General features: G+C 37.8%; 1 protein-coding gene across 1 annotated transcript in view; it reads left to right on the top strand.

The window, feature by feature from the left end:
• Window positions 1-9395, top strand: part of ADRB2 (adrenoceptor beta 2) — a 65465-nt gene extending 56070 nt beyond the window's left edge. Inside the window, exon 2 of the mRNA XM_034405622.3 lies at window positions 6669-9395. Within this exon, the coding sequence (XP_034261513.2) occupies window positions 6669-6703 (35 nt within the window). The 3' untranslated portion in view covers window positions 6704-9395. The remainder of the gene's footprint in view (window positions 1-6668) is intronic.
• The last annotated feature ends 5256 nt before the right edge of the window (window positions 9396-14651 follow it).

Here is a 14651-nt window from a genome sequence, read left to right as displayed (position 1 = left end):
CGTTTGTCCTTTCTTTTTTCTGGGCCATTCTCTGTTGATCAAATGAACAATAGGTTACTCATAATCAAATAATCATAAAAAAACAATGAGATCAAATAATATGAAACTCTTATTTGGACAAAACTAACACTAAAATTTCTTTCAGTTACAGGAACTTATAGTGTTTCTCACATGATTGGTAATAAATTCGCGTTTTATAGTAATTACGGTGCTAACGCCTTTATCATGCAGCATGTAACCAAGTTCAATAAATTATATTCCCCATATTTGTTTTGCATTGACAGTTCCCTGAACCACCCATTTCTCAGATTTAATTTTAAAATAGGTGACTAATTTTTACAGTAGTGAGGATGCACAATGTTCAATATATTGTTAGTTCTGCTCCATGAGTTACAGATGGATTTAAGCATGAGCTCCAGGGGCAGAATTCATTTTGCAAAACTGTGAAGAATGATAGGATTTCTTCAAGGCTTCTGAAAACCTTTCTTAAAACATTGTCCTCTTAAAATGTAGGAGGTGACCTCTAGCTTCAGTGCAAATAAGATCTGGGATTTTGAGTACCAAGTATGCACATGTGTGCATACATACAGAGCAGTGGTGGGTTGCTCCCGGTTCTGTCTGGTTCTTTAGAACCAGTTGTAAAAGCGGCGGGAGGCTCCGCCCACCTGCCCAGACATCATAATTGATTATCTGCACATGCGCAGAAGCTTCTGTGCATGTGCGCGTGCTCCCATTGCAAACCGCTAGTAAAGGTAAGTAGAACCCAACCCTGATATAGAGAGATAGTAAACACTAGTAAATTTTTATTCCATATCAGAAATGACAGATGGGTGGCAACCTGTATCTCACTCACTACATACAGTTCTAATATGCACAAAGTACAATCTGTGTGAAGAAACAATAGCCAGCCAGCTTTGCATATCACCCTCACCTCTGTTCTATTGTGAATGGGAGGAAAGTGGGAAGTAGCCCAGCATTTTTATCAGTCACGATTTAATTTGATTAAAGGTCAAAGAAAGAGCTTTTTAAAATTCCTTATAGTTTCTTAGGGAAAGTCCACTTATTCTTTAGATTGGTTCTCCCAGGCATCCCTGACACTGCAACAAAACAAAGCAGCTGCAATTTTAACTTAGCTAAAAGAAGAGGATTTATAAGCATACTTTGAAATCTCCATTCATATATGTGCGTTAGTACTTTAGTTATGAAAGAGCAAAAAAAGGAGCAAAAAAAAGGAAAGATACAATTAAAGTTGTGGGCATAAACACTCTGCACGTAATCATGTGGTCTTCCTTTCCAGCTCCAAAAATGACACAGGACTAGGGTAATAAACTGATCTTAATGCATTATCTCACCAGGCTGGGCTTTGGGTTACAGATCTGAAACTCCATGGTTTTATCTTTAGAAATAATGTGATGCAATTCTGACCCCAGAATGTATCCAGATATAGAATGTGGATATTCTACATCTATTCCATTTTGCCCATAAACTTTCCCAAATAATACAATTGATGATCCGCCAATAGAGTGTAATTATTAAAAAAAAAAAAGAGTACTATTATCACATCATCTTATTATTCATTTGCCTTTATTTGCTACTTCATTCCTGTCACCCAGCTCTGGAACCTTTCAATCTATTTCATATGTGGATAATATGTTTGAAACACATAACACAAGTAGTTATGTGAATTAAAAAGATTTAATTATTATAACTTGCCACCTAGCCTACTTCGATATATACATCTGAAATTTTATTCCACATTATGTAAATTATCTCCCGTGAAATGTAGAGGACCTAGAATTTCTATATATTTTAATATACTCAACAAAGCCGATTAATAGCACCCTTATTGTCCCCTTCTTTCACAGAAGTATAGAGTTTGGCACTCTTGACTATCACTAGCTTGGCAACAAGACTATTCTCCCCACTAACCAACCTTAAACTTTACAGAGCAAATTTCTAAGGAACAGCTGTTCCACTGTTCCATTTCTTATGTGTATATTCCTGTGGATGTTTGCTGAAGGTTTTGTGCAATATAACTTCCTAGCTACAGCCAAGACACTGTCCATAGTCACCCATCTGTTCATGAATATTGCTTAATATAATAGAAGTGTTTCACGGAAAAACTTATATAGTTTGGCCTATGGGCTCTCTGACTGTTGAGATGTCTTTGTAATTTTACCAGAGTTTGAAGTTCTTTGAGCAAACCAAACAAATGGTATAGATAGCAATAGCAATAGCACTTAGACTTATACAGCCCTCTCTAAGCGGTTTACAGAGTCAGCATATTGCCCCCAACAATCTGGGTCCTCATTTTACCCACCTTGGAAGGATGGAAGGATGAGTCAACCTTGAGCCGGTGAGATTCGATCTGCTGAACTGCAGCTAGCAGTCAGCTGAAGTAGCCTGCAATATTGCACTCTAACCAATGCGCCACCTCAGATCAAGGTTGCTTGAACTAGAACTCCCAACATCCCCCCCATCGCAAGCCATATTAGTACCTATTGGAGATTGTAGCTCAGCAGTCTGTCATGACATAAAACCTTGTAAAATGAACGTTAACCATCAGCAACTGTCACAATTAATATTTTAATCCTTAGTCACACATGACTCCTTTCTATTCTGATAACAATTCATTAACGAGAATTACGGTAGCTGTTATCTTCTACTACCTTATATTTATTAAACATTTGAGATAAGCTTTAAAATTTATTAGTGTGAGAGAGTTGGGGAAAGGAAATTCCTTCTCCAAATCCAACAGGCAGATTGTTTCCTGATTTATAAAACAGCAGCAGTATTTCCCATTCCCTTGGAACTGTAAATGGTCGTGTTTTCTCTGACATGCTAGGACCCCCAATTGGCAGAGCTGTAATGTGCTCTATAATTAGGATGCAATAAAAGTAGTTAAAAAGAAATTTTTAGATTACTCCAACTTTCTTAGTCCAAATGAAATTAGAATTAATGTAAAGTAGTGTAAACGAGGCCAGCAATACAAAGTGAGCAGACAAAGTAGCTTTTGTGGTAAGCTTTAATAAATGCAATAAATATTATAAATATTATTTATAAATATTAAATATTATAAATATTATTATGCAATAAATATTGTATAGCAATAGCATTTAGCCTTATATACAGTGGTGAAATGTAAAATTTGTTACTACTGGTTCTGTGAGCGTGGCTTGATGTTGGGGGGGGGGTAATGTGACTGGATGGGTGTGCCCAACTTTTTTTTTTTTACTTTTAAAAGCATTTTTTCTACAACCTTAAGAGGTTGCAGAAAAAAATGCTTTTAAAAGCCTCTGACGATCCCAGCTGAGCCACACGATCATCAGAGGCTTTTTTTTTTAACTTTTAAAAGCATTTTTTCGGCCAAAGAGGTTGTAGGAAAAATGCTTTTAAAAGTAAAAAAAAAAAAAACCTCTGATGATTGCGCGGCTCAGCTAGGCATGGGGGGGGGGGGACAGGGATTTTTGCTACCAGTTCTCCGAACCACCTGCCGCCATCGCTATCGGTTCAGGCGATCCGGTCCGAACCGGGAGCATTTCACCTCTGCTTATATACCACTCTATAGTGCTTTACAGCACTCTCTGTGTGGTTTACAGAGTCAGCATATTGCCCCCTACAATATGGGTCCTCACTTGACTGACTTGGAAGGATGGAAAGCTAGGTCAACCTTGAACTTGTCAGAATTGAACTCCTGGCAGTGGGCAAGGTTTTCCTGCAATATTCTAACCATTGCACCACCAGGATTTTCTATATAACTGCCCATACATTTTTTTTCTCCAGAAAGCAAGTTTACATATCTTATTTCCATATGAAACAAGTTTACATATCTTATTTGCATTAAGTAATGTAAGAGGTAGTATTCTTTCTGAAAGAATGGGCCAGGAATTTGGGGTTCTCCTAAATTCAGAGCCAGAGTCAAATTCTTGCAAAAGAGAAGCCAGGTTTCACAACATTTTCTCAGTGGTGTTATCCCATTCTGAGTTGCTGAATTATGGGCCATTGGCAAGAACAGTACTGTAGGCTTCTTTGGGTTCAATTCAGGAGTTTCATTGATTTTCATAGATGAGAGTTTGGCACTTCTGATTTGTCGCTTAATATGAATCCTCATTTTTTCCCCTCTCATTTCATGCAAGAGGAATAATTTTTCTTAAGTATTTTTACATTTAAGTTCATCTTATCCTTAGATATTCTTTCCGTTCATTTAATTACACCCAAATGAAAAAGATTTTTTTTTCTTCATCTTTGTCTTCTCAATCAAGAATCAAAATCTTGGAAAAATAACGCAACCTGGAAAATTAATTACAATGTCTGATAGAAAGAGACAATCAGATAGTAATGGCGTGATCCCCAGAATGTTTGTTAATATTGCACGTTTTTGGAAAGAAGTGAATAATCACATTAGATAGAAAGGAAACCTACCTAGGATCACTTGTAAGAAGAGAGCCGTATTAGTCTTTAGTAGCAAAGATGCTTTCTGAATTTTAGTATCTAGGAAGAGCTATCTGCTGGGGAGGCAAAACTCTTGGCCAAGTTGGCTAAAATCACATAACTGAATGCAAAACAAGCTGTGGGGATGGGTGAGCTCATGGCCAAAATGCCTAGAATTTGGAATAAAAATGGTGGGATAGAATTGGTTGACAGAAAAGATTCTGGTTCCTAAAGGAGTAGGCAGGTAACATTTCTCTGTTTTTTTTTAAAGTATGAGCAATAAAAAATTGCTTTGAAAGGCATATCAGTTCTCTGAGGTGGGTAAGCAATAATTGTTCTTTCTTCCTATTTCCTAGTATATAGATTTGTCCATACCAAGGGGCCAGGATAAATAAAATACATGCGATTTAGATATAAATACTGCAATTTTAAAGCTAAGACGTGACATTGATTTATTTTAGGCATCTTTTTTTCATTGACTTTCTTCAGTCATTAATTTTCCTTAAGATTTGCTTTTGTATGAATTGTTCTTATTTTGTTTTTCCTCTATCTTTTTAAAGCCCTTTTTATCTTATGCATTTATAAATATTGTAAATCACTCTGAAGTACTTAAAATAAAAAAAAACACTGTATAAATACTTTTAATAATTAATGAAAACACTCCACATATTTATTCTTTTCCTCCAATCTGATAATTTTTAGAGGTAGTGGGGGGGAAATATAAACAATACTTTTGGAAGCTGTATCCCATCCAGAGATTGTGTATCTCCGGCTCAAATAGTGAATAAAATGCAAACGTGATGTAGTAATAGAAAAAAAAAAAAAGAAATGATCACCAGATTTGCTTTAAAGCCAAAAGAATGTGATGCCTGGGCAAACGTTTACGTATATTTTGACAATAAATTGAGATTCAGTCACTTGAGTGCAGGCAGTCCCAATTGTGTTTTCATTCTTATTTCAAAAATATGAATTCCCCTGTGTGTGTTTTTTCCCTTCTTCTCTGCTTTTGCATTCTAGATCAACATTTTCAGTGTTCTCTCTTGCACAATTCCAAGTTTATAGAGGAGAGGTCAATGGCGTGTGTCACCTCTGACTTAGATCCCAACAGCATAGTGGAAAAAGCTAGAGCATTTTGCTCCAATATATATTGCTTTTGACTTCTTTCCATGGAGCTGTGTTTATTATTTGTTACATTTAATGCATCTGTTATTTTCTTGGCCATTAGTCAGGGCATTTGAAGTTCTTTGCTAGTTTGCTTTAAACAGTTTTAAAACCTTCTTGATAATTTGGGGGGGGCATTGAATAAGATTATGAGATGAACCAGGGCCGTGACTTTGATTAGAAAGAAATATGATAACATGGTAACAAAAGAACAAATGGTGAATAGTGTAAGGACTACAGCTGGTGAGGCAGGAATCAATGCTGCTCAGTGAAACAGAACGTTTGTGTATTTATAGAACAGGTAGATTACAATCTCCAAGCTGGAAAAAAAAGAGAGATTCAAAGGTTATTGGCCTGAAAGGGCAGATGTAAGATTTAAATCTTAAGGTTGACAGACTGATACATTGTGTGATTTTATTTCCTGCATCAGGCAGATCTTCTCCTTATAAGCGACCTCTTTCTTCACTGCAATAATGGACCTAAACTAGCAGCAACGAAGCATTGAGGTTTCTGCTGTTAGTTAGGTGTGAATGCTTTAACCCAATTCCATAATGTTTTGGCAGCATACATTATTAAAAGCAGTTTGAAATACTATAACAGTGAAGAACGATAAACAATTTTAAGAAAGACCTTCAAAAGCCAAGTTTTGTGTGACAGTTAAGGTTAGGATTGAGTAAGAGAAGAAAAACCAAGAGAAGAAAAACCCAGATTCTGGTCTATCCTCAACGGCAGAAGCTCATTAAGGGACTTTGGAGTCAGTCACTCTCTATCAACTCAACCTAATGTCGCAGGATTTTGGGGGGAGGGAGTGGGAGGGAAATGGGATGGCGACAGGAAGGGCATCCGGCCAGTAAACACTCAGCTCCATTCTGTTGCCCAGTCTCCACCCCGCAAAGGATTATGCGGTCATTAAAAGATGATGTTGATGATGATGGGGAGGGGAATGGCAGGGTGGAGTGCTATAAAAGAAAGGTATTATATAAATCTAATAAATAATTAACAATTGTGATATAACTTTTCTAGAGTTAATATATCACCACAACAAGCTAACTAAAATTAGTTCCTTCTATCCACAGAAATCCCTGGGTGTCCTGGAATGGTTGAAAGTTGAATGGATAAAGAACTCCTCACCCTTTGCAGAAGCTTGTGAAGAGACGAGTCCAGGTTCAGCCATATTTCTGTCAGGACGGGAGAACTACACATTCCTTCAAAGAAGGACAAAGGAATGAGCAGAATGGAGTAAGCCAAGACTCCAGATTGTGAAACATGAGGAATCTGCAGTGAATGAATCATTCTGGGACCCAACTAGGAGAAACCAAATTCATTGTGTGAAAGTACTGCTTGAGATTGGATTGGGAGAATCTTCATAGTGCAATAATGAAAACGTTTTCATGGAGCTGAATCATATGAGTTTTCAGAAGCCGGGGAAGAGTTAAAATAATCTTTCACAACCCCACAGGAAATCTCAAGGAACTGAAAGCTTGGGAATATGCTTTCCCATATTATTCTTAGTCTACTAATAAAAAGGACACATAACATCAGGCTTTTTAGGTAGCGGATTGTTAGGATTGGAACCAGATCTTAGTGCAGCCCATGATAATTAGGAAAACAAAAAATAGCCCTGGAACTCATAAACAGGGAAGCACTATTAAAATGGGTTTATAATGCATTCTCAAACTAGTTTCTATTCCTGCAAGTCTTTAGAGAGCCAATTTGTACCGCATAGTTTCAAAAACATTGCTCAATTTTTATTAACTTTTTAACTAACTTTTACTCATCATTTACAGAATCAGTTTTCAATCAGTTTTCAGGGACAAAGTCCACTTTCCTTTAAAGAATAACTGAAAAAGGACATGGTTGGAAGACACTCTTCTCTCTTTCTATATGTATAAATGTTATCTCTTTCTCATATCTTTCTACTTTTAAAAAACCAAACAATCTCTCTCTCTCTCTCTCATATGTAGGTCTTTGGTTATTCGGGTTTTCTCCCGCGTAAAATTGGAAATACCTTGGCGATGTTTCGACGAAGTTTTATTCGTCATCTTCAGGCTGGTGTCTTCGGCCTTGTGACACCAGCCTGAAGATGACGAATGACACTTCGTTGAAACTTCGCCAAGGTATTTCCAATTTTATCTGTGATTTTTTAAAAAATGCCTGATGCTCTTCTATGAATGAGTCAAGTTTGTGGAAGTAGTTTCCCATCTCTTCTACATGGATTTCCTGTTCAGTGTTGTTGTGCAGAATTCTTCACCTCTTCTGATTTAAGAGAAGTCTGTCCTGTTAGTCCTGCTACTCAGACTAACCCGAGCACAACCAAGCCCCCACCTAAACAGAACACACACCCATCCAATCAGAACACAGCCAACCCCCCATCCAATCAGAGCACAGCCAAACCCCCAACCAATCAGAACACACCTCCGCCCAATCAGAACACAGCCAAGCTCCCACCTAATCAGTTCACACCCCCACTGGCAGTTAAAAGGAAGAAACAGCTGCGATCACACACATTGCTCCTAAAAGCACGAAGCCGAGAACACCAGCCTGAAGATGACGAATGAGACTTCGTCGAAACGTTGCCAAGAAACCTCCAATTTTACGCGGGAGAAAACCCGAATAACCAAAGATATATAGATAGATAGATAGATAGATAGATAGATAGATAGATAGATAGATAGATAGATAGATATCCTCTCCTCTCCTCTCCTCTCCTCTCCTCATGCCCCCTTTCTCCTCTCCCCTTCCTGATGGGAAGGGATTGAATTCTTCTTTTGGATATTGAGAGATCTGGGCTTTTCTGCTTGACTTGTGCCAGCTCATGAATCCTTCCAAATCGCTTTCAAAAAGGGAACAGACTGAATACAAAGTGGAGTAAAACAGTGGATCACCAGACAAAATAGTGAAAAGTACAAATTGGTTAATGGAAAGACCTCAAGGCAACGAAGAATGCTCAAAACTCTGATTTTCTAACAAGTCTTCATTATCTATACATTAAGAATTTTGAGATGTAAAACATTTGATTTCAAATGTAAAGTGTTTCAGCCTTGAAAGAAATACTCAACTTTAAAAATGCAGAAGAAAAGGTTCTTACTCTTGATTATTTTATGTTTGTCTTATGAAATGACAGTCCTTCCCCTGCCAGCCAGCTCAACATTGTGCAGTTGATCAATAAAATAGGCAGCAAGGACTTCCTATTTCTCCCCAACTGCCCTTTTTGCAACTGAGAGCCACATGCCACTCATTGGCCATGAGTGGCTTATCTGTGATTTTTAAAAAAATGCCCGATGCTCTTCTATGAATGAGTCAAGTTTGAGGAAGTAGTTTCCCATCTCTTCTACATGGATTTCCTGTTCAGTATTGTTGTGCAGAATTCTTCACCTCTTCTGATTTAAGAGAAGGAATTCCTGTCCTGTAAACTCCGAGAAAGCTATCCGTCTGCACAAAAGCTTTGGTTGACCAGTGATTGTATTGTAGTTTGCACTCAAGGATAGTATGCACATGTGAACCTCTATGCATGATCTGCTTTAGATCCTGCACCTTTAAATCTCATGTAAGAAGAGGGAATGGAAAAAATTGGACTCTGCCTGGCTTTCTTTTTCTTTTTTGCTGTGAAGTTGAGATATAATGGGCTTCCATCAGTGCTGCTCTCCAGTTGTGAAATATATTTATTTATTTATTAGCTGATTGTATTGTAAGAGCAACTTGCAGAGTTTGTCTGGCTTCTTAGGGTTCCTCTCTAAGGAGAGACAATGATGAAACCCATAGGAAGACATTGGCTCAACCAAAATAAAAATGAATCTATTGCATGGTGTTGTCCAGAATCTACTGATATCCATCCAGGTCTACCAGCTACTGTTTTCTTTTTGCTCTACACAGATCTAGACACACATTCAGAGGAGAACTTAATGAAGGATGCTGATAACTAATATCCTCTTGGTTCTTTTTTCCGTTACTGCTCCATTAGCGATGCCAGGTAGTGATACCATCTTCACTTGACTATTAACTTTTCCACCAATTAATCCACAAACTGTACTATATTCCTGTTTGTGGAGTTTATAATACATATGATTATGCTGATCAGGCGAGGATATAATAATCCTTTCTTCCCATGATGTTTTCCCAACTTTAAGCATGCATTTTGGCAAGAGACAGGAAAGCAGAAAATTTTCCCATTCCCTCCCAGTAATTTTCTTGCAGATCCCTGAGAAATCAGCAACACGTAATCAGTGGTGGGATTCAGCCAATTCGCACCACTTCGGGAGAACCGGTTGTTAACTTTCTGAGCAGTTTGGCAAACTGGTTGTTGGAAGAAATCATTAGGGCAGAGAACCGGTTGTTAAATTTCTTGAATCCCACCATTGCACATAATTATAGTTTTGGGACACAGTGAAAGCCCAAATCACCTTCTTATCCCATGCCTGGCTCCAGATGGAGGGAAATTAGGGTTTTCCTCCACTCCCACGAATTTAGTTGCTTGAGTAGTAAGGGTGAGGGGGGAAAAAAGAAGTCGCAGAAATCCACCACTGATGACTGGCTGCCAGCTATGATGAGGTCCATGTTAACAAACCAGTCACGTTGAGTGGTGAGGGAACTATATTGATCCCAAGAATCCAGGATACATTTCAAATAGAGTTTATCATATGCTGTTGGGTGGGAAATGTGAGAGTGAGTGAGCGAGTGACTGAGTGACTGTCATTCTGGTGAATTGCATGTTCTGTAGGAAACAGCCGCAAGTGGACTGCCATCTGTCAAAAATGGTGTAGGGTCTGCTTGGGTGGGGGGGTTGGACTAGTTGACCTACAAGGTCCCTTCCAACTCTGTTAATCTGTAAGTGTCTGTGGAAAACCTACCCAAATAAGAAGCTTGTTGGGGTGTAGAGCATTTCATTCAAGGACAGGGTGCACAAGAAATGGTCAAGCTTTTTCCTGATGCTGAAGTTTTGATACATACTTGGCTTATAAATAGTTGTGGCTTTTTAAAAATAAGTAAAAAAAAAAACCCACTATGTTTTCCTATTTAATGGAACTCTTGCATCATATTTAAATTGACTCTGGATATTTCTCTTGCAGAGAAAAGGTTGACTAAACACATCTTCTTAGAAATACTTGAATGTTTGCTTGTGGTATGAACTCAGAAACAACAGCAGGTTAAATGAAGAGCAACTCTGACTAAAGATATTATTAAAGAATCTGAACGATTACAGAACATGTATCGTGGATATTACAGGCTATAATAAGAAACTAAACCAAAGAGGTTTTCTTTTATTATTTCATCACCAGATCTGCAAAAACATATCACGCATACCAATAAACATTTTAGACATTTAGACAATAGATTAGCGATTCCTAAACTTTAAGACTTGATTTCACTTTCTAGTAATAGTGTTTGCTGTGTTGATTAGATAGCATTTCTTGGAATCTGAGTTTAGGATGAATCCATGTCCTTGAAAATCAGGATCACTAATTACATTGTTGTTCCTGTCCTTTCAAACCATCTGTTTTTAAGATATTCATGTCTTGCATGGGCTGAGGAAAGTTTTTATTTTTATCTAGAAAATTTAAATCCCCAGATATTTTATAGAATATTATCACATTGTCAACAGTCTAAGGACCTCTTAAAGGTCACAGGCATCTCTTTGGAATTCTGGAAGGCCTTGTGTTTGGTACTCTTGGTGCATAATCTACATCAAAGTGTCGGATAAGGCATTATCGGTAGTTTTGGAACTAGGTTTGAGTGAATATTTATTGCTTTAGAAGGAATTTTGTTTAACTGGGATGGGACTCCGTTCCAACATCAGTTACCTATATTAATCTCAAACAGTAATGGAAGGGGCAAAAAAACCTAAATCTTTTCACCTTTTCAAAATCACAGACCTCTAATAAAATTTCCAGAACCATCAAGTCACAGTTCATGCTTCACAAGTGAGGAGCCATATATCTCTAATGCTGGTGGTTATATCTGCAAATGTTACCATTGTTTAACTTCTTTTCTTTTAAAACTATAAAAGTAGGCATTAAAATGGTCCTTTTTTTAATTAGTAGCAATTGCTGATATTCTTCAGAGTCCATTACACCTCTGCTACTTCTCATGAATTCCAATGTACTTTGACAATAACTATTATTAGCTATGCATTAGTCTCCTATTAACAATGCACATGAAAATGTAATGCATGATTATCACTGAAGAACACACAAAATATATAAAGAAGATGTCACAACATACATAAAAGAATACACCCAAGTATAGAGTAGCTTGTCGTAAGCAAGCTAAGTAGTCCAAGAGCTGCTGCCAAAAACTATGTGCTTTGAAACTCCTGTAAAAGGGTTCTTGAATTTCAGTTTTGCACAAATGCAAATAGCATACAAAATACCCACACTTCTGCAACGAAAACACCCAAGTATATAAGTATATCCTCTGTCAAACATTTGGAAGATGAATACATGAGAGCATGGAGTTCACCCAGGGTAGAATAGGGAAATCAAGTTTCCAGTTGTTTCATGGGAAGTTAAGAAATGACTAGGATCAGCAGTAATTAGTTCAGTGGTATAAAAAAAGTATGAAAAATGAAAGGAATGGGGCACATTTTGGAGCCACATTGCAGAAATCTTAAACCTCAACTAAATGTTTTGCTGTCAGACTGGATGCCATACGTGTAAAAGAATATCTAAAGAATGGACATCATCTGCCTTAATTGCTATTCCACCAAGCTGTTCCTAGCTAGACTTTTGGCACTTTTCTTACAATGCTCTTAAAACCTTTTACCAAAATGATGAACCTTTGGCAGCTTTGTTCAATCAAATTAAGAATATCAGCAAACACATGAGAGATCGGTTTTGTCAAATTCAGCCAGCAACTGGCATACAATAGATGTTGATCAGTGCAGTGGATGCCGTCATGCTCACCCTATTAGATGACTTCAGGAAGGAAACAAAAGAATGGGCAGGAGAGCAAAGGTGAGCGTCCTCCAAATGTCACTGTCATGTCATCTTCAGCAGGGAGACAGGGGTCGAAACTACACAGGAACCTGAGGTCATAAGCTCCTGTTCAAAACACAAAGATGGTGAGCACTGCCAAATTTGGAGCCTTAATGCTCCACCCCACTTTTCCCAACCAAGATAAATGTTTGCATTTGTAGATGTCGTAGGCTTCTAAGTAAAAAGCTTTGGTATCTTCTGTTACAGTTTGAAACAATAAGACCAGAAGAAGATTGATTTCCAAAACAGAAACTAAAGTCTCTTGATAACATTTCTGTCCCTTTAAATAATTTCCTGTGAATCCCAAAAATCCAACACTTCTTCATAGGGCCTGGAAATAATTGTGGGTTTTACATTGCTTTAAACACATGACTGCAATAAAACTGCCAGCTTCATCCTTTCATGATTAGATGTGCAACTGTAAAATATTGCTGTTTAAATGGTCTTGATGAGAGCATGCAAAATTAGTTTATGTATGTGGCTTTTCATCAGTTGACAAAGCCAACACTGCTTGCAGGCATGCCATATGTGTGTGGCTTTTTTTTTTTTATTAATATACTTAATCTTTTCAAAAGAAAAACAGCTGGTATTTATATGCAGGAAATGTGTTCATCACTCATTACAGCCTCTTCTTGCCTACTTGTTAGTTTAACTGCTTCTGTGCCTTTACATCTGTAATTGTTCACACAAGGGGTTTTTTGGGGAGGGAGGAGGAGAGGATACACTTACAGTCTAACACTCCCCCATTTCTAAACCTGTGTTTAGAATTAACACAGCATTAAGAAATCAGAAAAAAACAACACCTCTCTAAGATCTGCACTCTGAAACTTGCAAAGTTTTGAACTAGGGTAATTTGAACTGGGCGTCTAATTATTTTCCAAGCAAGCAAAGGAAACTAAGGCGTGTGTTAGAGGATACGGTTTTCTTCCCTTTCATTGTGGCTATATGATTACATCTTTAGTGTGCAAGCTGTTTGAAGAAGCACTTCAGTGGTGGCAATGCCATGCAGGGATCGTCAGTCCTTGAAGTTCAGAAGCAGAAGACACTTCTAGTAAGATTAGTGGTAAAACTTCACTTTGGAGGCATTCCCAGAGAAGAATGCATTTTCTGTGAGGATAATAAAAGACACTTTCCATGGGATGGGCAGCCATGTAAAATAGATAGATAGATAGATAGATAGATAGATAGATAGATAGATAGATAGATAGACAGACAGACAGACAGACAGACAGACAGATAGATAATACATGCACAGTTAATTGTGAAAAGCCCTCAAATCAAACGTGGTAGAGTTCCAACCAGACTTACTATCTCAACACTTTCAAATTAATACTATTGCTCAGGGGTGAAGTCCAGCAGGTTCTGACAGGTTCTGGAGAACCGGTAGTGAAAATTTTGAGTAGTTCGGAGAACCAGCAAATACAACCTCTAGCTGGGGATTTTGCAGTATCCTTCCCCTGGAGTGGAGTGGGAATGGACATTTTGCAGTATCCTTCCCCTGCCATGCCCACCAAGCCACGCCCACCAAGCCACACCACGTCCACCAAGCCACGCCCACAGAATTGATACTAAAAAAAATTGGATTTCACCACTGCTATTGCTCTAAAAGAGAGAAAGAGAACAACTGTTACATGAGTATCAAACACTATTGCGTATAATAAAAAGGTTTCAATGAAAGAATGTAGTCGCATGATCAAATGAAGTCTGAACAAAAAATTATTGAATGAAAGCATTCTAGTCTGATGGGGAAATTCAATCTAGAGAAAGAAAGGCTTTTGAAAGATTTGAAACGCAGATCATTCAGATATCTCTGCCCAGACATAGTCCCTAGCAATAGTAATCTAAAACAACAACAACAACAACAACAACAACAACAAAAGCAGATTTTCATTGGTGGCCATGGGAACTCATTGGTTTAATTGAAACAAATGACACATTTATTCCATATCACATGTTGTGATGTACATAGAAAAGGCCCAGGATTTGCACAGTACTTCTAGGCAGAAAGGGCCAAAAATCAACTCCATGGCAAAACTAGAATTTCATTAAGATAGGCTACCATAGCAGAGTCTTGTGAGTTTGATTGTG

This window comes from Pantherophis guttatus, chromosome 2, assembly GCF_059756535.1.
Source record: "Pantherophis guttatus breed Tessera chromosome 2, ASM5975653v1, whole genome shotgun sequence".
NCBI classification, from domain to species: domain Eukaryota; kingdom Metazoa; phylum Chordata; class Lepidosauria; order Squamata; family Colubridae; genus Pantherophis; species Pantherophis guttatus.
The sequence above is the reverse complement of the archived record's forward strand: the minus strand, read 5'-3'. Positions and strand labels throughout refer to the sequence as shown.